The 27,153-nt window shown below is 36.2% G+C and overlaps 1 protein-coding gene across 19 annotated transcripts in view; it reads right to left on the bottom strand.

Annotated features, from left to right (window-relative positions):
* Positions 1 to 27,153, bottom strand: part of DPYD (dihydropyrimidine dehydrogenase) — a 344,906-nt gene that overhangs the window by 139,432 nt on the left and 178,321 nt on the right. For 17 of the 19 annotated variants that reach the window (XM_071750810.1, XM_071750811.1, XM_071750816.1 and 14 more), the window contains 2 exons: positions 25,149 to 25,333; positions 18,748 to 18,963 (listed from right to left, as the gene is read on the bottom strand). In XM_071750810.1, coding sequence (XP_071606911.1) covers positions 18,748 to 18,963; positions 25,149 to 25,333 — 401 coding nt within the window. The remainder of the gene's footprint in view (positions 1 to 18,747; positions 18,964 to 25,148; positions 25,334 to 27,153) is intronic. The other 2 variants (XM_071750825.1, XM_071750822.1) reach the window with 1 other exon arrangement.

The following is a 27,153-nucleotide window of genomic DNA, read 5'->3' on the forward strand; positions in this document are numbered from 1 at the left end:
TTTTAAAGCCCACAACATATCTCAGTTTACTCTCCATATATAGACATAGAAATTAAATAAGCAAAAACTCTAATGCAGAAATTCTAACGTCTGCCAATTAAGCATGTAACTTCCCAACTGAAAAAAGCAAGGAGGTAACAGTTTACTTAAGACATAATAATACTACATTGTTTAACAAAGCTCCTGTAAACAACTCTGGACACCTGTATCAAGCTCACTTATTGCCTAATTAAATATTAACACGTCTTGATAGAATCTGTAATACAATTTTAATTACTGTTTCCTCATAGGGAAGCCATGTAATCAATGTATTTCTAGCTGTTCCTAGAGGCTTTTTTGTAAAACTCTATTTGTAAATTACGAACCATCACTAAAATATTTTACTCCAGATTGCTATAAGTAAATAAAGACTATTACGCTCTCCTAGGAGGAAGGGAGAATGAATGCTTCCCTGTAAGGAGAGAAAAATATGATTTTTTCAAAAATCACAAAGAAAACTCTTTAAATACAGTCCTATTTTAAGAGGTGTTAAAATCCTTTCACAAAGAAACAACATTGGGGAGTCACATAACACCTCAATTGTATTTAAATTTCTATAGAATACAAAATATTATTATTGCTGGATTGCATAGTCAAAAGGAGAATAACATTACTCCTTTGAAGTACATGTTTAAATTTTCTGCTGGGAATGAACTTTAAATATTAGGTCTTGTACCTACCTGCAGCCTGTTCCTTTTTTCATCAGGATTAACAATATTTAAATACTATAAACACTGATTATTATTTTGTATATTCAGGGGTGAGAATTTCCAGGAAATTATACCAATTCTATTTAGGAAGGCATTTAAATAGCTAGTACTATAATTTTCAAAGTAACAATTCTCCAGATGGCACTACACAATTTCAAAACACAGATAGGCACAGGGAAGGCAGAGGAGTATCAGTATCTAGGTGAATATTTTGGTTTATATTCTAATGATAACCCATAATGTTATACTGTGATAACCTTGGCTCTTGAAAGTTAACTTGCTTTTGCACATACTACTTTTACAATTTCCTATTCAAAAGTGCTACTGAAGCTTTCTATATGAACAGGACTTGCAAGGCTGAGCCACTTAACATTCTTCAAGCCTGATTATACATAGAACTGGATAACATAATTGTGGGGAAAACCAAATCATCATATCATTCCCATTCCCCCATTAATTTTGACTCAGCACTTTAACATTGCATAAGAGAGTCAAACCAATTTTAATTCAGCACAAAATTTTAAATGGGACTTTAAAAATAGATTTTGATATTTGTTAGAGGTCTCATCTACTTTAAAATCCATTAAATAAAACTAGTACTTTCCTCTCTTTATTGGCAACCAGAATGGGGACAAAACATAATAGTATTGCATACAAACTATTAGACTTTATTTTTTAGACATGAAAGTAACTGAAATTAAATAACAAAAGCCAAATAATTGACATCTTTTGAAATTACTTTTCTACAATCAACATGCAAAGAATCTCAAATCCTCCACTCCAAGTTAAGCTATCATCCTGACTTTGTTATTACTTTTGTAATGCCTGACAGGTTTCTCCTGACCCTCTGAATCACAGAGTGAACAATGCTTAGGATGTTACGGTTGATAAGGATGCAGTGCAGCTCTGGCAAGAAAGCTGAGATGGAACTTGGAGCATCATCTTGCTCCAAGGACCCTGAGGAGGTCTTTGGGAATGTAGATCCTGGGTTGGCAGCACTCAGGAATTGTCGAGCCAGATCTGCTATCGAGCAGATACCCAGATCTGCTATCAGTCTCTGGGAGCACTGTGTATTCATCCATCAGTCATCACAGGAGGCACCACACGGTCCATAATCTAGAGTGATTCATTTTTCCTTTTGAGGCCTCAAAACAGGATTTCCAGCCTGCTGTGCTGAGCCTAGTTTTCCAGAATGACCTCTTAATTAATAAACATTCAGTGTTTGCACGTGTTTTTACTTCACTGACAGACAGGAATCCATGTAGAGAATTGCTGAAGTATAGATAGAATTTTTGTGCCAAAGACTGAGCTTTGACTCCCACCTGAACTGGCAGACATGGAGGCCTCAGTCTTCAGGCTGGCTTTCCTCCAGGTTCACCTGAAGTTTTTGTGGCAGTAGTTTAATCATTGCCTATTAATTTTTTTAAATGTTCGGGGAAACAATGCGTTCCATTGGCTTCTAAATGCCCTCTGGGACATAAAGCACAAATTTAATAGAGTGAAAAAAGTAACATTCATTATAATGTTTTTGTAAAAACTGAAAGTAGCCATGATACATGGAAAGTCCTATCAAGATGATTCTCCTGTTCACCACCAAGAAAAAAAATATTCTGAGCTGACCACATTCTCCCTCAATAAATGTAGAACCGGTCCCAAGCCCCAGCACTCTTTAGAGTCATCGTTCAGATCTGTCCATTAAGTAAATATGCTCACCAGAGGTTCTAGCAGGCAAATATAAGAAATCCTTGACTAGAGATAATTCTATTACTGCTAAGCAAGACATAGGAGATGTCTTCCCATCCTTTTTCCTACCACAGAACTCTGGAGCTTAAAACACAGCACACTGCAAAACTTCACTGAGGTACAGGATATAGCTCCTATTGACATGTGCCAAATCACACCTCAAGAGCAATGAAGCCAAGTCTGCATCAGGCTGAAGGACAGGTCCAGACCAGAGATCCAGCACTCCTCTCTAACAGCCATAAATTATTGATGTCCTCTTCTCAGCCCAAAGTTATATCCCAAGGTATGGAGATTAATCTATACAATATACTCAATGCTCACTTATCTTAATGTACAAAAAAAGGAAAGTATTTAGGCAGGTATGGATTGCATCTTTCTGTATTTGGAGGCAGAAGGAATCTGGGTTTTTTACATCTCTGTTTCTCTTAGACAGCCGTTCCCCAATTAACGTTGGTTTGGGCAGAGTACAGAGCAGAGCAGGCTTCCTTGCTGCACATCTGGGAACAGCAAGGGTAAGACTAATTCATGCACACAGTGATACAGCAGATACTGTGATCTTTATGGTATTTAAATAGTATTATGTAAACTACAGTACAAAACACTGAAGTGAGGCATCCCGTTATCAGCAAAATTTTGACAAATTCTTAAGTTACAATCAGAGAAACTTGAGTTATTGTAGGACGGAAACCAATCAAGCCTTATATAAGCACTTTATGCCATGTACCTATTCATGACTTATCTTCATGTATTAGAATTTTATATAAACTTATATGCATTATAGATGTATATTTGCAGAATAAGTTGCATAATTTTGATTTTGCATAATTCATCATTTAGTTAAACATTCTTTTATTTTGGTACACTTTAACCTGCTTCCTCCTTAAGGGAAAAAAATCTATCTGTTTTTAATCCAAATCATCCAATTATTCTATAATGTTTAGTGTGAGCAGTGGCAATAAAAATTCTTAACTGGGCCCATTCCTGCAATTATTTCATTTTCACAGCTACAATGGGCTCCAAAATGGCTTCAATGCCAGATCTGAACATCATTACAGTAATAACATTTCTGTGGCTTTTCTCAGTGAAAAGAAGGATGCTGAGAATGGTTCCCCTTCCTACCTGCTGTACATGTACACCCATCAACAACCCAGCCCTTTGTGAAAGTATTCATTTGCAAACAGGAGTGCTGCCTTCAATTCTTCAGAAGGGGCTTCTCTCTCACTGCAGCCACTCTGTTCTGCAGTAATATAACACAATCTTTTAATGACAATATATGGACCTACTTTTTATTTACACACACAGGATTCTATACCATGAACTCTCCTAATTTTAATTGCACATCATTACCTAGTGATACAGATAACAAAGCTTTCCCCATCCAAGTCATGAATACTAGCAACTCAGATTTTTCCTTTTTTAAAGTGAAGATATGTTACCGCATTAAAAATAAATGAGCTATTTTTGTCAGTTGATTGGACACTGAGTACACATAATAAATCACCAAGAGCATTGTATGCTACTTTACGTGCTAACCTTGAGCTGCAGTTTATCTCTTTGCTGCGATTCAGAAGACAATAAGGTATTCCAGCAAATCAGCTGATCAGCTGAAGGAAGTCAAAAGACTGAAATGGCTTTGAAATACACAGGCTTTTAGATATCAAATTACCTCTGGAACCCTCTACCCAGAAGTAACTCAAACAAAACCCATTTGAAATACAGCTTCAATATTCAAAAAAATCAATAATTTAAACCACAGGTTGAACATTTTTACTGCTTCCACTGCAGACTGTCGTTTTTTGAAATGAAAATGCTAATGGCACCAAAGGGGAAAGCTCCAGCCAGAAAAGATACAGGCAGGGATTGGGTAGAAATGCTAGTTTGCTTACCATCCCCCAGTTATGTTTACATAAGATGTCTTAAAATAAGCAAGTCTTATTTCCATCAGTTTGGAAAAAAAATGTTTTTCTTCATTGCACTTAATGTTTCTGTCCATGAGAGCTTAGCTATATCACGAAACTTCACTGTAAACATGCATGCTGAATGCAAATGCTACATCCTCAATTATGCTATTAAGTCACATTATTTTGAAACAGGCACTAATGCCGTGCTTTAGAATACCAGCTAGCACACGGTGAACTAGTTTTTTAGATGGAAAAACAAAAATACAGGCGATGTTGTGTTCCAACATCTCCATCTGAAATGGGAAGCAGTCCAGCGTATCCTGCAAAAAAGAAACAAGTATGGACAGTCCACTGTCTGTGATAATAGCTCATTTAAGAGCATAAATGGCTGGCTGACAAAATACTTCTTAAAAGATAAAGAAAACAAATAAGGAAGGGGAATGGTGGCAACATGAACCCTTGAATGTAACCAGAGCAAGCTACCCATGGAGGATGTATGACACAGAAGCAAGTCTCTCCTCTGCATGAATTCAGCCATCAGGCAATTCTTAGATGAGCTTGAAATCTGATAGTCTCTTTGTGTAGAAAAATGTTATATTTTAATAATATAAACCTCACAAAATCCTTGCACTCTCTGGCACTAATTTTCTAAATTATATTATGGGAAGAATGCAAGAAGCAAACAAACAAACAAATAAAAAATAATCCCAAAAGCAATGAAATATACATCACAAGACAGAATTTCTGTATTTATACGTATGCAACTCCCAACACACACTAAGAATAATTTTTGTTACAGCAGAAAAGCATCTCTTTAAGTACAGAAGAGAGTGGAATAAGAAGCAGGTTGTTAGACTTATGTTCCTTAATTTATAGTTTTAATACTTTATTCTCAAATATATCCCTACTCTCTCTTTCATATACTTTTAAAGTCTTCTCCAACCATAGGGTTAGAATGAAAAAGAAAATATAAATGATATTCTGAGGGTAAGGTTGCTCAAGTAAAGAACACTATGTGTTTGGATACATCCAGTTTCATTTTAAAGTGAAGATTCAGTTTGTGCTTCCAAGTCAAACTTTCTAGAAAACAGTAATAACATTTTTTTAGAAATCTTCTGTCTGGTAGTTTTGTTCACCTTTAGCCCAAGTTAAACACAGATTTTAAGTTTGGAATAAGAAAGGACAAAGGCACATAAAAAAAAAATAATAAAAGCAACACATAGTTCAAAAATTCAAGCATACACTCCAATATTCTGCTTTCCCTAAGGACACAAAAGATTTCTGCCTATCAAACCAAAAATTCACAAATATAAGCTGAAATTATTAGTCTGAGTTTAAATACACCCATAATGCAGGAAAAGATATTTTGTTTATTTATGGGTTTGAGATCTGCATTGCCTTCTTGTGAAACAACCTATTCTAAGTAGTCCTAGCAGTCTTTAAACAGCAACAGCAATCAACTGACCTTCCAAGAATATCGGTCTTGGCAGCAACATAAACTTAAGCCAAATAATACTAATAAAAACCCAGTAGCAAGTAGGAATCAAATATCCTCAATTCATGCAGAGTTAAGGAGGAAAAACAAGCTGTTCAAGTTTGTGCTGGAGTGAAGAGACTCAGGCTGCTACAGCTCACGCTGGGGCGAGAGCTCCAAGCACTTGCAACAACAGCGCTCAGAAGAAGTGCCAGCATCACCTCCCCCTGTCCCAGTGTACTCAGACAGCCACTAAGGGCTGGGCACATTTTTAATTCCCTGATGAGGCCCTTCGTGGCATTCAAGCCACAAAATTTGTCACCACTGACAATATTTGGACAGATTTCAGATGCAGTCCCATATAGAATGCACTGAGAATAGGTTAATCTTGAAATATAAAGCACGGGTACTCTTAGCAAGGCCTGCGTTCAGAAAATAAAAGGGGTGTAGGCTCCTGGCTCTTATCTGCTGTTGCAGCTACAGCCTGGGATGGAACTACATGCCTCAGCCAGAAGGACAGATAATTCTCTTGCTGTAGCCTCTGGATGTTTTCCTCTAACGATCCCAGCATTACTCCTATCTTGTCTGGATTGACTTTTGCTCAGCACGCTCTCAACCATGCCCCAGTCTCCCTCAAACACTGAATAATGCAATCAACTACTCAAGCTAAATCAGCCGAGAGTTACAAAGCTGAGTTTCGACATATTGAAAACACTTCAATCAATGTCACTCTACTAAACCTTCTCTATGCCTTGATATACACATTAAATAAAAGTGTGGCAAACAGGAACCCTCCTGAACTGCACAGGGCAAGCAATAAAGCAGAACATTATACCAACAACACGCTGACAACAGGCTCCTCTGACTCCATTGTTTAAGCATGGAGATGCTTTAGGAAAGAACGCATTAAGAGAGATTTGGAATTGTTCCCACTTTTGATTAATTCTGCAGTAAAGCACAGATACTTGGTAAAATACAGCTACAACTGCATGTGAAAAATTCATACATTAAAAAAACCCTACAACATTATTTCTCAAAAAAGCTGGTAATGGATGCTGTTTAACAGCAGCATTATTGCCACACAATTTTTTGGTATTACAGATTTTGATGTTGTAATAAGGCTTTACATACATACACTTACTAGATACTGAATTACAAGAAACATCCTTTTCTATGTTTGTGTGATTTATTAAATCATAAATCGTAATAGCATGTGCCAGAAATTCCTTTTGAAGGACATAATTAGGTAACAATTATCTTCTAAACTCCTTTCTCTGTCTTCAGAGAATGCATTAGCAACACATCCTTGTGCTGCCCCATGATAGAAAACGAAAGCAAACATGTTGGCTCCACAGGATGCTTTCAGTTCCTGCAGTTGGCTGGTGAAGTGAGCTTTGTTCCTGAATGTGCTGTCACAGAGAAAAACAATAGTTTCTCCAATACTTTTAAGGAATAAGCCTTAAAAAACAGTATGGAAAAATGAATTTAAGAGCTTTGGTTTGTACATGTACAGATGGATGTAGAAAAACATACATGTAAATATCACAGATGGATATGGAAAAACATACATGTAAATTTAAATTAAATTCATCTTATTTGAAAGAAAATTAGGAATGTAGGGTTTCTGTATGGTTTTGACTTAAATCAGTGAATTACACCTTTTTCATGTTATAAAACAATGCACAGAATCTGATCTAGGGGTATTGTAGCATTTTATTCTGTGTAAATATACACAGAGATGCATCATTGTAAGCATTGTTATAATCTTATCAGAGAACGTTGTAAGGCCTTCTGCATCACTCTGTTAGTGTTTGGAGTCCAATGTCTGATGACTGGCACAGTGAGAATGCTCTTAGTGCACTATGATTTTACTCATTTATTTTTGAAGGAAAAATAATAAATAAAAAAATCACAATGTAGAGACTGCTACATCAAGGTATTATTAACTGTGAAGGTGGAGAGAGGTAGAAGTGGGGTAAAAATGGCTTAATTAATTCAGAGAAAATACAGTTCACTCCCTCAGATTTTATTTTTTTTTCTCTTTTTTTTAATGTATTTCCATGGGAGAAGATTGTATTTGCTGTTTAAGCTAAACAGAATAAAATTAAATAAATCAAAGAAAATAAGATCAACAGTTTCAGCAACAATCCAGAACTTGAATTCACTCTGTTTTCATTTTTTGTTCCAGGACCTCATTGTGCCCAAACCCTAATATTGCAAATGCTATGTAAATGTAAAATATAAAAGGATGGGGACCTCTGAAACAATATATAATTTTATATCATTCATAAATAAATACATATACACATACTTTCTTCAGTTTAGCTTATGATACGCAGAAGATCTATATTTCCTTAGATCTTGTTGAAACAGCTCAAAATTAATCTTGGCATCATGTGAAGCCCCAGCCCTGTATTGTGTCACACTGATTATGCAGGGAGCTTACACTTAAGTTTAAGAAAGCCAACACACCACATTATTTCACTAAATTACAAATTTCAATCACAGCTTCTTGACATTTTGCTGAATTGGTGTCTGTACTGTATTGCCCAGGTTCTCACTGTTTAATACTCCCAACAGTTCCCACTGGCTCTGGATCACAATCTGGGATCTAGATAGTTTCACTAATCATATTACAGTTATGCACAGTACATGTAAGTCTCACTCAGAACATCATTATGACCTGTTCATATGCTGTCACATCCAGGGGTGGATGCAATGTCTAATGAGGACTCAGAATCTCACATATGATGGTGATGATGGCTGGCAAGAGTACCTATGAACAGCTATACTTTTACAATATCAACACACTAATAGAGATTCCTGGGAAACAGTATAATTTTCTGACTTCACTAAACAGATCATAGTACAATAACTACTGCCATGGTCAAAACACACAGTTTAGTGAAGCCCTTTACATGAGAATTTTGATATTCTGTGTTTACTTGAGTTCATATTCTGACTAGAACATGAGAACAGCACAGGCTTCTGCTTTTCCTAATATTACGCACTTAAATCTTGTTTTATTTATAGCTTCCAGTAGCTTTCAGCTAAATTTCACCTTGCGCCCACTGCCAGGTAGCTGGGGAAGGCTAACAAACCCCTCAGTGTTCACATGACAGCCTTTGTGCAAACGTATCCTTATTCTGTCATCTACTGGCAGCCTGCTTCCCAGTCGTGTTCTCTGCCAGTCCTTACCAGTTTGCCAATTACACAAGCTGCTTCCCAGACATCAGACAAAAATTCCACAAGACTGCTGTGCGAGCATACCCTAATTAACCATCAGCTTAATTAGACAATTTACTGTGTAATTAGCAGGCAATTAGTCAACACCTCTCAGATCTTATTGACTGCTGTGACAGCCTTCCTTAGTCTACACATTCCCATACGCTTCCATGACCACGATCCCAGCCCCATCCTGTACGGCAGCAACCCTTGCAAGGGAAGGGAAATCATATTGCATAACAAGGGAAGAGGGAGAAAAATCAATATATAGCCTGTTCATCTATTAAACTGTCTTCTAGCCATGGCTTTCTTTTTTCTAGTAACAGAAGGTCAGCTGCTAACAAAAAACCATCCAGCTATAACATTAGCTTCAGTCTTTTTTCATTTGCAATGTTTTAGGATCTTTGATTTTTTTTTCTTTTTTAATTTTTTTTTTAAATCCTATATTTCAATGAATTCAGAGAGTTTAGGTCAGCAGTATTTAAGGAGAAAAAGATTTTGTAAATTTACTTAAATATTGTAGGTTTAAGTTGATGGCCAAGAACAGTGACAAGGTGAGGCTGGTTGTTTTTGAATCCGAGAGTCAACATTGTAATTAACTGCTTCATAGTACAAAATGCACCAGGAAAATAAAGTAGATTGAAAGTAGAAAAAGTCAATACTTGACAATAATTCTACAGCAATAAATTCACTAGAAATCATTTTTTTAAGTAGTATGGAATCCTCCACACATATCTAAGGTTTTATGCCCTTATAGTTCATAATCTGAGAATGCACAATTAAAGACTATCATAATAAGTGTGTTAAGGGAACATTAAAAATATGTGTTCCTTTTTCCTTTTTCTTTACCTAAAAATTTAGATTTTGCAATTATCTGTGACAAGAGCATTTTGGATAATTCTTGAAGTAATAATTACAAAATTCATGGGATGGAAAAATATCTCATGCTGCAATTTACTCTAGAATACTCTTTATTCAGAAAAATTCTACACTTTCTGACTGAAGGATGGAGTCCCATAAAACTACAATCTCTAGCATAGTAAAATATTTAGATAATTTTCTATAGAATAGCTTTGTGGATTTTCTTATAATAAAACGTGGAAATAATGAAACAATAAAAAAAAAAAAACAACAAAAAGCAAACAAAAAAACCCCAAACTAAACCAACCCCCCCAAAAAAACAAAACAAAAAACTGAAACCAACAGACTCTCACACATCCACTTAACCAAAAGGGGGTGGGGGGCAAAGTCAATGAACTGACAGAAGGCAAACTTTTGAATTCTATAATGAAAAAAGAGAAAGTCTGTGCTTGTGTGCCACAGTGCATCCAAAAACCAGGGACGTTTATGTCATTTACACTAAAAAAAGTTTGAAATGTTAAATATGGCCTTATGCTGTGATTGTCCTGGATAAGCATTTTTCAATACAACTGTTAAGAAAAATGTACAATTTATTCTGATAAATTGTTAAATACATCATTGATACTTAAGAATGGTCAGTTGTTTTGAAGAAAATTCTAAAATTAATCTGCAACAAATCTGAATAGATGGTGAAAAGTGTAAAAATCCTGTATTTCAGAATTACACTTGGTGATATCTAGCTTACACTGACAGTGCCTTTTTTCTCTGAGTTCCTTTCTGAGTCAAAATTATTTCAGGTATTGCAAAGATTACCAACAACCTTCCATGGACATACCAAACAACTGCAGAAAACGATATCTGAATGATATTTCACACAAGTTTGTTACATTTTTGTGTTTTAGAATCCTGTTTATTCAGAATGAGATATTCAAACATCTTAAGTACTTCAGATGCAGCCATTACAAGCTGCAGATTCTCAGCAATTTTGGGAAAATCATTCATTTGTGCTGTGTTCTCTCTCTTCCATTAAATATTTGCAGGTATTTTTAGAAGAATGAGATAAATAAAGAAAAAGTAGTAAAGAGCAAAGCAGATTCTTTAACATAAAAAGAAATGCTGTTCAGCTTTTTAGCCAACAGCAAAATTTCCATTTTGCTTGACTGATTATCTTATTCTGTTCCATTTGGAACAGAATCACATCTTTTCTTAGGTACTGGTCACTTCCAAAATACCATATATAGGCTCAGCAGGAACGAACACTTCTACTTTTGACAGATATTTTTTAAAGAAACACTTATGTAGAAAAATAGTCAGTATTGCAATCTTCATGGTATTCCAAATTTCACTGGAACTGCTTTTCAGTTGTGCCACTCTGTGTGCACAATGAGTTTCATTAAAAATATACAAAAGTTTTTAGATTAAAAGTTACCTAAAAGAATGATTTGCAAGTCTTTTTTTTTTTTTTTTTTTTTTTTTTTTTTTTTTTTTTTGTAAGCTGTTTACAATGTTCAAGCTCAAGGTTAATGATCAAATTTACTCTTTGTATATGTCAGTGCATAGTTGCTCTACTGCTTTAAACCATTAGCTCCAGAAGAAAAATACATGAAGGAAAAAAAAAACATCTACAAATACTGTGTTGAAAACGTGAACAGAAAATGAATCATTAGAAAAGTATATAATCTAGGAACATATAAGCTTAGTAAGAATCACTTTTGCACATAGATAAAGTTTCACCTTTGATGGCCAGCTTCATGTGCAGCTTAAAGTAGGATATGTCATTGCCTTCTTAAAGACTCCATGGAACTTACAAAATAAGGTAAAGAACCTTAAGACAAAAGTGACAGCCAAGCTTACTATGCTCCACAAAGGTGAAAAAGAAGAAAGGAAAAGAGAAAATATGGAAAGCAACTTGCTGATCCTCTGCTTCTAAAAATCTCTCCTTTAGCATGGATGAGGGTTACTGACTCAGTGCTCACACCCCTGCCTGGCAGATTCCTCTTTGCCTTCCACTGGCCCATTGTGCTCACTGCCTGCATGAAAGACTCTGCACTGTGGTTCTCATTGCAGAAAAAAATGCAGCATTTCCGTGATATTTGATTCTATAAAAGAGTGGGACTAAACATTTGCCCAGAGGTCTATTTTTTAACATGAACTTGTAAAAAGCTTTTCATTTCTAATGTAGTATACAATCACAAAGAAAGAGAGAGACTCAGATAGCTATTAATACCTTGTTTCAAAAGTGCAGTTCATGATCTTCAACCTTGGCCAAAATAACCAGGCAACAGAGGTAAAAATGGATTGCTAAAATGGTCCAAACTATCTCTGTTGCAAACCCATTGGTTGAGAAGCATGCCTGCCACAATTCAAGGCTTACCATGTAGACTTCAACTGTGGTAGGAAGGGACTTGACTTACAATACCAACTTGTTAAAGCTCTCAGTACTGGGAGACCAGTACCCCCAGCTTTCACTGTGCTCAAGCTGCGCTACATCTCTCCAGACAAGGATTCCTCCAGAATAAAGATATTCCAAGGCCCTGCTGGTCCAGGTGTATGGACTAACAAGAAAAAATGGTGAAGCACAATCCTATCCAGTTCCTCAGACAACAATTCTGAAGCTATTAAAGTTATTAGCATTTAAAGAGAACATCCAGGATTCTTTAAACTGGGTCAGGGATGGGTTAGAACTAAGAGATGAGATCTGGTCCTCAAGTTGAATATATCAGAGAAATACTTTTTCTTGAGAACGACAGAGGAAAATAGGTTTTCCTGTCACTTAGACAGATTCACAGAATAATTTTTCATTTTTTTGTATCCAAATAACACATTTTCTATCTAAAAACATTCATCTAAGATACAATGTCAGAGCTACAGCATTTTAAAAAATAATAATTACACTCTACTGTATTTCCCTAGAATAGTGTTCTGCCTGCCCTGTCAAACTTTGTTAATTTTATGCAGTGAGGTAAAAAAGTAAAAATTGGGAACAATAAACGTGGTATTTTTTTTTTAAATTCTTTCAGAATTATAGAACAAAATAAGGTACATAAAGAACTCATAAGAATATTACGACAAGTAAGAATAATTTCCACATTTGCATAATCAAAAAATAATTCCATTCACAGAGTTTTGGTATGCAAAAGAATACTGTAAGATACCCATTTTTCTGCTAAAAAAATGCAGTTAATAGAAGTTCTCTGATGTTATTTGGTAGAAAGGCAAACAGTCCTTTTTTTATTTGACATTAACAATCTGATCATTTGTCTCTCCAAAGAAAGCCCATACAGCTTACATACAGACCACACAATCAGGAATAGTAATATTTCTATTTACTGAGATATCAACTGGCATTTCATTGCAAGTCAATGGTCTGTCTTTGATACAGCACACTAGACCTCAATCTGGCATCTACAAATGTCAAGAGTATATAAAAAATATTATAGGATGGAATCAAATGCATGTTCTAAATTCCTAAAAAATAAAACTAAATTCACCTAAACATATTTGCTGCAGAAATCAGCACAATATTCAACTGTCAATCTTGAAAAACAATGAGGGAGTGATGCTGTCAGTAGTACAGGATAATAACATTTCAAGCAGATGTTCAGGCAGGGCTCTAATTCTCACTGAACTCCCTTGGTAAGCATTTAATTTCTTTATCATATGCAGGCTAGGCAAATTGTACTTCATCAAAACTGTATTGTGAAATATTAATATTTCATATTATAGCAAAACTCCATAGAATAACCTTTGTCATATTATGAACATCAGAATTTCAAATGTCATGGTTCTGCATTTTAATGCAGCTTAAATAGCTTTTTGGCTTGGCACCATAAATTACAACTAGTTTAATCTAAATTACTATGCTGTAATATCATACAAAAACATACATTTTGTAATACATATTCACTTCTGTGAAATACTAAGGTTATGGAAAACAATGAGTCATCATACCATGTTTTTTTTTACCACCTTCATATATAAAGTGAGTTACAAACAGTGCAAATGTACAGAGAGAGAATTAGTTGGAGCCTGAATATGTATATTGTAATAAGAACACACAGAAATCCAATATATCCTAGCTAAATTAATTAATTCTCTACTAGCAATGATTTTAATTTAGAAATGGTTCTGAAAATATATCGTAAAATTTACATCAGTGAATGACATAAACATACATTATGATTAGGAAGTTTTCTACACTACGGTTCAGTTCAAATTTAATCTAGCTTTAATTGTAGCTTTGTTTTAAAAATCATCCATGCAATTTGCTCCACATATAATGAAAAAAATATATTAAAGATTAAAAACTAAGTTAGTCTGCATGTTGATTTCTGCTAGTTCTCATAATAAAGGCAACTGTTTCCACATTATTGAAAGCGACAGCATCACAAATCAATGCATGTCACAACAGAACAAAGACAGATGTATCTGATTAATCAGAATTAAATTTTAGAAGTGAAGGAGGCATCTAAAAATCAAAGCAAACATTTTTTGCTGTCTTTGGGTTTTTTTCTTCTTTATAAGCAGCTCATGCACTACAGTGAGAGAACAACTGAGAGAAAGCCTGAATTCAGCTGATAAACCCCCAATTTCAGCTATAAACTTCTCACCGTGGTAGTGGATATAGTATAGAGGTATGCTCACTTCATACAACCTCTGACTCATTTTGACACTACATTTACAGGACCTTTCTGGTTACAGGTTTTAATGCAGATTTTGTGTACTAAACAAAACTCACTAATAAATTATAAGTAAATAAACCAGCTCACAGTTCTCTGCTTAATTAGTGTCGTATCTCACATTTCTATTAATCTAAGCTCTAAAAGAAGTAATAATTAGAATTAATTTATTGTGGACTCTTTGATATGCAGCTTCCCTGTTTTCCAGCAATAGTTTACCAATAAAATTTATAAATAATACATTGCAGCACAGAGTTATACAAATAAGACAGAAATACTATTTGAACCAACAGAGCAATGAGCTATTGATCCTGCAGTCAAAAAGGGAAGACCTGAATGTAAGAAAAGGTATGCAAACAGGCATTTTATTCTACTGCCATTTGTCTTTCCTAGTGATAGTCCAGTTTAAAAGCTGTTATTCTCATTTCTGCAAGAAATCTACTTGATACTACAGCAGCTGTAAAAGGATGTTTAATTTGGTAAATAAAATTCTACAAGTCACTAGCCCCCTCACAGATTCCTACAGACATGCAGCAGGTACAGTACCCCATAGTCAGTATTTGCATTGCTATAATATCCAGCACCTCTTACATTTAGACTGCAGTATACTTAAAGGTATAAATACTCTGAAGTAATATCAGCTATTTCTCATGTTAGCTTTTCTTACTTCAACACCAGTACAGTAGTATGCAAGAACAAATGTCTGCTGAATCACTCAGACTTGAAATCCTCACCTTACAAAGAGAAAATGCTAGACAGGTTTTCAAGAAGGTAATTATGCAACAAACTATGTGGGTGTTTGAAAAGGGAGTGAGCATGGCACGAAACAGTTAGTGCTATGTTAACTTCCTCTGTGGCAACAAGTGATGGTTTCAAGGTGAGGCCAAGATAGATGAGGGTTTGGAAGACTGGGTCAGTACATTATATACTGCAGCATTGCTACCCAGCATTTCCCCTGTACAAGAAGCTATGGCCTCTATGGGCCTAGCCTAGCATTTGAGAAGAGTTTGCTGTGCTGTTAAAGAGAATTAAAAGAGGGAAAAGGAGAAAAAGTTCATATGAAATCAATCTCCCGTCTCAAGAGAATCACAGCTCTCCAGCCTGAGCCCTTTTTATCTCTGTCCCTGGATCTTGCTTCTTCCAGGATTTATCCTGCTTTTCTCTCTGATCTTATTCCATTACACAGTCCATAATGAATGGAAATCTGTGGTTAGCCTGTGTGTGCTCTTCACTAGCTACGTGTCACTCAAATTTAGCCTGCATCAATCCTTTTTGCTGAACTGCCAAAGGATGCCCACAGTCAACAGGGAAGTGACTGGATTATCTATCAGGGACTGCACACAGTGGTGAATTCAGTATCAGCTCTGAAAAATGGAGCCTCCTGCTGCTGAGCTCCCCATTGCCACACAGGCAGTTTTGTGCTTGGCCTTTAACTACTGCAAATAAGAAGGAAGCCCACAAGTTCAACCTAATCAGGACAGATAAAATGAGGAGACAAGAATGATGAACACAGAATCCTGCTCACATCACATACAATCAAGGCTGAAGTAGAGAAGCTCCAGGTGCCAAAAAATGTCTAGCAAGTTCCCTCTCTTCCAGTGGTTCCACTCTTGAGAGCTGTACTGGCAGGGGAGCAGCTCTGCCCTCCCACCGACTCCTGAGGCACAGATCAGGAAATCTTTGTTTCCTGTCCTGCTACACAGTCAGCTGTCACAGCTGGGCAGAACAGCTTCATTTGAAATCTCCACTTTTATAGATACTCCAGTCCAAGAGAGCATTCTACTCCCTGTTGAACACTGCACAAAACTTATGCCTACATAATCAGAAGTAAAAGAAATACAAAGCCACAAACAACAAAAAAACAACAAACAAGCAAAAAAAAAAACAAAAAAACAAAAAAGCTAGCACATTATGCCAGTCAATATTATTCCAAACTATACCAGTTCCTTGTTCTAGCATTAAGTAAACAAGAACAGGCTATATAGCACTTATTGCTCAGATAAGAACTGTTGTACCTCATTGAGCTTTTCTTCCCACTTGAAATATTTATTTGTGTAGCTATTACAAATAAAAGCAATTTTATTTCCGCTTTCCCTTGCAGCCAAGCAGCTCAAATCATGTCACAAATATTGAGGCTTAGCACCTCTTTGAAATGCACTACTGTAGAGAATACAATAGCAGAAAAACTAAGTAGCACTCTGGAGGAACACAGTCCTACTGCACATGCAATATCTGATTCAAGAGTTTAGGGACCAGAGAAAGACTACTGCCCCCTACACAACTTTAGAAGAAAGCGTAGCTAGAAAAAACAATCACTGGATCATTAATTCAAAGATTAATCTAAAAAACTTTTCTGAACTTCTTTTCTTTAAAATATATCCTACCTGTAATATTTTGCATCTCATTGCAACAAATATATATATATATACACACACAAAAGTATTTCATAACCACTGAAGGTACTTGCTTTAGCAGTCATCTCACTGAAAGATCTCCATCCAAGTCACAGCTCTAGAGTATGGTATCCAGAAGAACACTTTGCAGTCGTCGCTTGAGAAATGAGTCAGAGTCTGCTGCTTAGTGGAGCACCAGCATCACTTCCCACAACATGCATGTCTTTCCTCCTGAACTCCCACCCAAGCTGGAACTCAGCCAGTGTCTGTTTAGCTCTTGAGATACACAGTAATCAACATGCAGTCTGGCAGGACTGCAAGCATACCAGAAATAAAACTGATAGATAAACCTTAGTACTTGCTATACATTGCCTTTAGCTTAGGCGCTGAATAATTACTGCTGGCGGTATGTTATACACACAAGTCAGTTGTAAACATTCTTGAATGACATTTATGTCCTAAAAAGTGTTTTAAAAAGAAACCTTGTGAAGTAAATTTGAATCTCCATTGCAACAGACAGGAACACTTCCTTCCTCAGGACCTCCTCAGGTGTACGTGACAGCAGAAGCCAGTTTGATGAATTTTACAGTATGCTTTAGTAATACAGTGTTTCACCCTTAGACCTTCTTCGTATTAGAGAGCCTCCCTCTACAGTTAATTCATGTATGGTATTTACCCATGTAGAGATGGAAGAGTAATAAATCCACCTATTTTTTGCTAAGGACTCCATCCATCAGTATACTTTTACATCTCATCTCTGAACTAAGAAAAAAAGCCCCTTTTTTCCAAATTTATCTCAAAATCTCTCATCAACCCATGTTACTGTTTGTCACTGGTTGACAACACAATGCCATTATTCACACTGTTACTCAGTCCTATGCCCAAGGATTTACCTTTGATCATTTTCCTCTCAGCACAAGCCAAACTATACCTAGATCGCAGCCCAAATTCTGGTTTATTTTTCCTCCACAATACGTTTACCAAAACTGTTGTTTTCTTTCACTTCCTAAACTTCTTTTTCAGTCTCATTTTACCGTTTTATATGTAGTAACAGCAAACCCATACTGAATGCAATTCTCAGGTCAAACAAGGAATCACACACTATAAATCTCCAGAAGATGCTGTATTTTAGGTGCCACACTAAGGCCCTCTTCAAGAGTTACTTTTAATTTCTTTCTCTTCCACTACGTGTTACTTAAAGTTTGCAGCTGTCTAACTTTGAGCACAACTACCTTTCCCTCCATAGGTTTGCTTAATGTTGCCTCCATCTTTCTCTTCCATTAGACGCCAGCCTGAAGCTTACCTCACATTATCACATTGCAACTGCAACTCAGTTTCAGTGGCTTATCTTGGCAGTTCTTGGCACAGAAGCTGCCTTTCATGAGCTGCTTGATAAAGCTGTTACTCATTCCCCTTGCATTATGATGCCTCACAGGAATAATTTGCACTGCAATATTTTTGAAAAATGCACTATTTTCCTTACTACCTGGCTAATACTTAAAGGCTAAGGAGAAAATGGAGGAATTTAACAAACAAAAGCAGAAATTTTGTCACCTTTACAGAGAACCTCTAAGATGGGTTGACCTGCACCATGTACCATACCTATCCCTGCTATCTCTACACTAGCTAGATTTAATAGTGTCATTCCCAGAAGACTCACATTTTTTTCAAGTATACAAAGAGACAATTACATTCTAAATAAAATTTAAAATATTTCCTTACCTTATCCAGTGAGAATGTTTTAGTGACAGCGAAACCCCACCCAGCTTCAAAAGCTCTTCGAATCATTGAAGAACTAGTAGTAGGGGTTGCACTGGCAAGGCCAAAAGGATTTGGAAACTTCAGCCCAGCCATTTCTACACTGATGTCTACTAAATCGATAGGAGTATAGAAGAGTGGTAATTCTGGAACGGTAGAAACTGCAACACCATGCAAGGACTGTAAAAGAACATAAAAATACTGTAATATCTGCTGATTAATTTTTTTACAATTAATTATTAACCCTGATGAGGGAATATTTTGTATATAATAGCACAAAGTTTAACTATTCCGTGTTCAAAGTTGCAAATGAGAAATGCATGCAAACACTTGCATGTGTAATATATTCAGTCCAAACAGAATTCACGCTGAAATATAATGCCACACCCTAAATAAACAAAATAAAAGCAACAAAAACAACAACAACAATAATAATAATAAAGTAGTCATTTTACATCCTGTACTGCTAGTGTGGTTCAGTCCAAGGGTTGTTCCAGCCATTCTAAACAGCACATTCTGTTCCCTACAGCAGCCAGCAGCAGCAAGATTGAAAAAAAAACCAAACAACCAAACCAGCAGGATATGCACATTTGACCCTTTCTAATTTTCTTCTCAGGTGTCAATCTATAACAAATGTAGGGACTTTCGAAAACTGAGTGGAAGCATCCGTGTGCAGGATCACTCAGCCCTAACTCAATGTATTTTAAATTCCTGCACATATTGTCCCCTCTTCTAAAGATTTTATCTGTCCAGTGGGATAAGCATCAATATATGAAAAACTATGATTGTTTTAATATTTAATTTTATTGATATGAATACTTTGAGGCTGAAATACTTAGACTCTGATATGGGATTAAAGGAGAACATACATGTTATGGCTGTGACACTCCAGTTACTTTTGTTTTAATTTTTAAGACAGCGTTTTCCTTGGAGAGCCAGTGAAAATCTTTCAATGTAAACTTTGCATCTAATACTGAAAAAAAAAAAATGCAGGGAGAAAATCTTCTCATGTATGGATACCAAATGGGATCCTGTTTGGTACTAGCATACCACAGCGTACCACAGGCTGGGTCAGGGAGAATTAAAATCTTTCCTAACTCAGGTGGTTGGCTTAATAAAATCAAGAAATAAAGCAGGAATTTCTAACACAAAGAAGCCCTACACATTCTGTGCTCCTAATAAATCTCAGTGTAAGATCACAGCAGTTTCTTCTACCCTTAAAAGTAAGATTTCTTCAGCAAGACAAAAAGAATCACTACTGCAGGTGTAGGGAAGGTTTTTCTGCAACAGAGTACAAAACCAGTCACTTACTAATTGGTCCCTTTTGGGTTGGTGTGTTTTGGGTTTGTTTTGTTGGGTTTTCTCTCTTTTTCTTCCTCTTATTTTTTTTCTTTTTCTTTTTCTTTTTCTTTTTCTTTTTCTTTTTCTTTTTCTTTTTCTTTTTCTTTTTCTTTTTCTTTTTCTTTTTCTTTTCTTTTTCTTTGTCTTTTTCTTTTTTTTTCTTTTTCTTTTTCTTTTTCTTTTTCCTTTTCTTCTCCTCTTCTCTTCTCTTGAAGCTATTTACCTCATTTTTACATGTGAACACTAATAAACATGGATGAGATGGGTTTCTTCTTTGTTTGCCTTACTGCCTTTTATTTCCTACACTGGTTCAAAACCTGGGAGTTAATATATCTGTTTTGTTTCTGGTCTGCCTGGATTCACATCTCAGATTCTGATCCCAGATCTTCAATTCCTTGGATAGAAAGTATTCATTCAAGGGTCAAATCTTCTGATAGTTTAAAACCACTGAAAGTTATGGAACTATCCTAGCCTGAATTACACAAACCTGAACGTGTCCCTGATGGTGGACATTGTAAGAAAAACTAACTTTTAAAGATTTCTAATGCAAACACCAAGCTCGCTTTCAGTATGACAACCTCTGTGAATATATTTCACTCTGTGGATCGTTCATGAAGTATTCCTTGTATAACTGTAAATATTGATTGCTGTAGACAGATTAAGTCCTTCATGTGCAGCACAAGGTACATTGTGCTGTTGCTTTTCCCAAACAGGACAATTTAACCTTTAAAATTTGTTCTCACCTAAAGTTGCTTGACAGTGATTCTTAACTAGAGACATAAAATGAGCTTTCTGTACTAAAAGAGAAAATAAACCCGATAAAAGACAAAAAAAACCCCAAACAAATGAAGAACCAAACCTGAACATCCAACAGTGGAGTGAAAGACTTTTGAACCAGGTGGTAGAATACACCCATGCAAATAGTGGGCCTTGCCTACTGCATGGCATCAGGCAAACTGGCCACAAGCACCTTTCCATACATGCAAACAGGCCTATTCTTCCTGCCAAATTCGACCCCCAGCAGTCAGTGTCTAAATATCCTTTGAGATTTATCTCCCTCCTTCCTGCCACCTTCCTTTTTGCTTTATTTTTTGCTGTTTTTTCCTTTCAGCACAATGCTTACAAAAGAAATAAATTTACTAAGCCCTGATGTGTTGTTTTCTAAAAGCAAAACTTTTGCCAAACTAAAATGTTTTATACCTCCTGAAAGCAAAATCATCTTTATAATGAAGGATTTCCTTGACATTGCACAAAAAAGGGGGAAAAGAAAGCCTGCAGGCAAAGGTTTATTTATAATAACTCTTCTCTTGATTTTTAAAAATAGAGGACAAAAACTATGGCCCATTCCTCCTCAAATTTGATGACAACCAGCTGAGCTAACAATACTGATGGCACTTATCATTCTAGTCACGACAATTTTTTGGATATTGGAAGATGGTGAAAAATCTCTAGCATGTTGCACGCAGTGGCCCTACCTTGCTATTCCCAGGATACACCCAGAGGCAATAGCAGCACAGTCTGCAGTGCAGGGCTGAGAGACAGGATCTCAACTTTAGACCTGATGAAATTTGTGACATTCATTTCTTTAGATGGAGATAATTCTTAACTGCCATGATAGGTCTAACTCCATTTTTGGGCCTGTAACGAAGATAGACTGTGAAAGTGAGTAGTTGTATTACTGTTATTTTTCACAGACAGCCTTCTCTACAAATTGTACTGCCTGGAAGAATTTTCCTGATTATTTTCATGTCACTCCTGCTTTGTCCATTTTTAAGTTCGATCTTAAAGAAAAAAATAGCAAACATACAATACTGGTTCAAAACATCACAATGATGTGCTCAAAATTCATTTTGAGTACCATCTTAGTGAAATGCAGTTTACACCAGTTAGGATCCATTCCTCCTTTAAGTGTATCATGTACAGTTCAGTTCAGGAAAAACATAAAAGAAGCTATGCACACTGGGGAAGTCACAGTAAAGAAAAGGAAAGAGAAGAAAAGTGTAAAGAGAAAGAAACATATTGTGAACAAGAGAGGAAAAGTCACTTAAGAGTGAGAACAAGATGGTAGCTTGACTGCCCCATGTAGGAAAATAGTAGACAGGTGTGTGTATGAATACAGCAAAAGTAAAGCATCAAGGCTGGCATGGCAGTCCAGGAAAAAAAGCCTGGAAGTATTGTGATATAAGAAGAGTCTTTGCTACCAAGAAAGGCATAGAAAAATAGAAACTAGTCCTGCAATAATTGTGAATTATGTTAAATATAACTACGATATTATTAAATCCCATCCATTGATCAAAAACAAATGAAAGGCAACTGAGGCACCAAAAAGAACAGCAGTCTAAATTGTTGAACAAAAAAAAATCACTGTTGAACAAAAGTGATGGCTGTTACAATCCCCAAAGTATAAAGCCACTAAGATTATTTTAAAGAAATTTTTATGTTATTCATGGAGTAACTAGAAAGGCTAAATCCTGGAAAAAATGTTGTGAGTAGTAGATGTACAAATTGGGTTGATTCTGTTTGGTTTTCTAATGATTTGCAAAGAACAGTTCTAGGAAGACTGACTACACTTTTTTTACATGCTCCACTACAACTATCCTTAGTTATGCTTTGACTGGTCATGTTTATAGAAACTAACCTGACACAGCTGCAGGCAACAATTCCTGAGATGAATCTGTACTTCATATAGTGGGAGGAACACGTTAAGAGGCAGGAGATATTTAGGCAACTAATGATGGAAAGTTTCCAGCATAAGAGCAGCCAAGAAGCTTCTGTAAATAACTCCCAGTTTTGAACATAAGGCATTTCTGCTGGAGAGTCCTTGAGTCTGGATCTCATGCTTCACTCGACCATGTGCCAGTACTTGCAATGATTGGAGTTTCAGGGCACATATCAGGCCCATCTGCTTGCTTAGCTTTTTGCCTGGACTAGATTGGGATACAATCAGCGTGCCATTCAAACAGCACATTCTGCGAGTACCCAGAATGGCATTTCTTAGTTTGTGTCTTTGATGTGTTCCTGGGTTGGCTGAGAAAACCTGTGGAAGAGCTTTATTTTGTTAAAGGCTGACTGCATTATTTATAGATAAATAGCTGAGATAGTTGGTGTTTTTTTGAAATGGCTACCTATTCCTGCAACTAAAACGAAAATAGATAGATGGTATCTATACATTTATTTGAAATTTATTGTGTACTAAATCCAGACACATGAATCACAGGACTCAGATCACAGGAAGGTGAGTTCCCTTAAGAATCTCAAAGCATAGGGAAAATAAGGTGGTGTGTAAGAGCGTTCTTCCATTTTATATTGGAATTCTCCAGAATTCAGGGCTGTGAATGGAATACATGCACACATATGCACAGGGCATGCACATGCACAGACTTACCCCTATAAACACCAAGGTAGCACTAATATCTTCTCTAAATAACTTATTTCAAAACCAAACTCTCCTCCAGTCACTAAAATTTCTACCAGGTCCTAACACTGGACTTGGTAAATTGCCAAATTACAGTACTCTGCACCACAGCAACCAGATTTTAAAAGGGCTGCACATCCAAATAAATGCCCCTGGGCAACCCATTCATCTAACAGCTGGAAAGGTGACACTTGACATTTGGAAACCTTCCTGTGAAGATTGCTGGAAGGCTTTCCCATTAGCTTCCTGGTGAGACTGTAAGGTCGAATAAGCTGCCTTGAATCCTGCAAAGGGTAACAGAAATGTTCTAATATCACAGAAGCTTGCTTTATTTAAAATTCTAATTCTCAATCCATGACTATTCAGATTTTTTTCCGAAGTATTCAATACATTCCAGAGGGGAAAAAGAAGCAAGCTTTGAAGAGGAAGCAACAGGAGGGTTTTTAAGTGATTAATGCATTTCTAGAGGTTAAAGAAGCCTTCTTCTTTTAAAAAGGCAGATTTCTCCCTCTCCTCCTAGCACAGTTACCCAGATTTACTGCACACTGAGAAATTAAGGAAGCAGGTCAGGAATTCAAAACGTTTCCCACTCAGCATTTTCATAGGGTCTAAGAAGGCAGGACACAAACAGGGCTTTAGAACAAGTGAGAAAAAATATGCATGGATACTAACAACAAGCCTTCAGTTGAAGTATTTTTAGGAAGTGAAATCAGACCCCAACAGAATGAGATTGCACAAACATGCAATCAGAGAGTCTTTGAGCAGATGGGTGGGGGAGAAAGACATTGAGCTGTTACAGTCCCAACTTCAGTTGTTCAAATCTCTTTTTGTGGGAGAATGAATCATGTAACATGTTTCTAAAAAGTTCCTTGCACTATGAACACACTCTGTCAGATGGTTCTCCACACACATCCTGTGTCTGCAGGTCCCTCTGCAGCTCATCTAGACTTTGTGCTCTTTTTTTTACTAGGAAACTTAGGGCAGAGGTGCTCAGTCAAGCACCACACAAGGAGCCTGGAAAGGGAACACACATTAACCAGTCTGTATCCCTTAAATTCACATTTCTCAGGTAAATCTTCCTTTGCATTATTTTCCCCTGTGCATTCTTGTTTCCACTTAATCTGCCTCATCAGAGCAAACTTGGGTTCTGGTGTAGATAATCTGAGTGCTCTGTAAACCGTTAAGTATACCTGACCTCTAAAAATACAAAAATTGTCCTCCTCAGGTAGCAACGTTGGCAGTAGTTAATTATTACTTTACACACTATTGAGAGATTTTGCTCAGTTCTTTTCCCCAGTTACACTATTAGGACTTTTACTTGCACTGTGTATTGTGCAGGAAGGCTTGCCACCCTTCAGTGGAACGCAGAGCCAGGACCAAGAAAATGTTGGCTGGATTTTCGTGTCAAGGTAATACAAGGAAGCTACCCAAACACAAGTATGTGATCCGAGTTCAGTTAATCTATAGAGTTCAAATCATCAGATAACATAAATACTAGTTCTTCAGAACTTCTATTTTTTATCTCAAGCATGATAAAATTCTTTTAACGATCACAATAAAAAATATAAAGCAGACAGAAATAGGAAAGATAATACTTTCAAAAAATCACCTGTATGTATCTGTGCATGTACCAGGAAGCTTGTTTTCCATCATTTACTGATTCCACTGTAGTGTTAGCAAGACCACCGATGTCACCCCCTGCAAAAACCCAGGGTTCACTTGTTTGCATAGTTTCTGGATCTACTTCAGGAAGACCCCATCTGTTAAACTTGATAGGTGCCATGGCCTCTCTGACTGTAATTGAAGTGAACACGCATGTTAATAGAAGAAACAAAAAACTTATGCTAAAATCTGTCAAATATACACTGGTCACAAGTAGAAAAGGAGTTCCAAGTCCTAGCTCTTTCATTTATTTAAATGTAATTTTACACTAGAAATTAAAAGTTCTTTTATAAATCTGAATGTTTTTGCTAAGCTAGTGGAGGTAAGCAATTAGTAACAGAACTCAGGCAGAACAAGATGCATTATATAGAACAGCACTTTGCTGCGATCAGAAAAGCAATGAGATCCTGTGAGCCTGCAAAGCCAGACTTGCATACACAAGCGTTAAAAGAATTAAACTTCTCAATGCAGGCTCAAGAAATAGTTGGTGCTAATGCTCCTCTGGTCACTCCTTGAGAACATACTGCATAGCTCAGAAGCTGGGATTCAAAAGTCATTCTCACTGGCATTATGCATCTCTCATGTAAAAAGTCCAGCATTTCTCAAAATTCTATTAATGAACAGGAGAAAGGAAGAAAGGAAGAAGAATTTTCCTCCTTTTTCCTCCACCCATAGTTTTGTACTGCACTTACCACATCAACATGTCTTTTTCCTGAAAAACCTACCACATAGTTTCTTGTGCAACTTAATATGCAGCATATGATTTTTTGAGGTTTAAAGCAAAAAAGAATATTTATGATACAATTCATAGAAACTCATTTATATCTCCAGAATTTACCTCCCACATTTATTAACCCTCACAGCAGAAATTATAGTTTGCTACTTTTGACAGGTCATTATTAAACCTTACTTAAAATGTTCTGATGGAACATTTTCCTACTAGGAAATGTTATGCTATCACAGCTTTGACTTTGAGAAAGTATGATGGTTTTAATGAAATTTAATTCTGAAAAGAGATAGATATATTTCAGTAAAGTGAAAACCATCCTGACTTAATATTTAAACTCAGAACATCCTGAAAGTCAGGCTGTTAGTAAACAGCAAATATAGGCATTCTATACATGAACTATTGTCTAAAAAAAATGTAGATGTGGAAATTTAAAAAAGAAAAATAAAATTATAATGAATGGCATTTTTCAAATGGCATTAAGTACATATAAATGTTAAGAAAAAATAATCTTTCTCTATGTTAACATAATTTTATTATGCATTTTTAATCATTTTATTACAATTGCAATGACACTTCAAAGTAGCTTCATGAAGACACTTTTTCAATAAATCTTTTTAACAAATGTTGATGGTGTATATCAAAATGAGGGAGGGGTTGTAGAGTTTTGTTTACAGGAACTGAAGATTTTACAATAAAATAAAGTTTAAAACTGCAGCATCCCTGAGGGACATACCACTAGCAGATGCAGATTGCCAAGGTCAATTAAACTGATGTAGTTGTGCTGTCATATACATAAAAGAGAAACCTGCCAGTTTAAGACAATGTTTCTCCAATATGAGGGCAACCTGACAGCGCTGCCCCAGCACATGTCTGAGTTTACAGCAAGCTTCAAACGCATCTTCCTTGCACATCGTCACGATGAAATTTTCTTCCCAGGCTCTGTATCTCCCTTCACCTTCAAATCATATAGTAGGAGTGTATTTCAAAGTGAGGGATGTGTATAAGGTGGGGTAAAATAATAAACTAGGAAGTAAGGCACAAACATCGTCACCTGCTTGTCCCACATACACAGACATACAGAGGACTCAAATCCAAAGTATTTTTTTGCAACTGGTTTAGAAGCCAGCATCGCAGAAGATAGTTTTCAGGAAACACTGTGGCATGTTTTCCTACCAGACATATTTATTTTACTTCAAGACCTATTGCTTGCACAATCCTTCTT

The sequence above is a fragment of the Heliangelus exortis genome, chromosome 8 (genome assembly GCF_036169615.1).
Source record: "Heliangelus exortis chromosome 8, bHelExo1.hap1, whole genome shotgun sequence".
NCBI lineage: Eukaryota > Metazoa > Chordata > Aves > Apodiformes > Trochilidae > Heliangelus > Heliangelus exortis.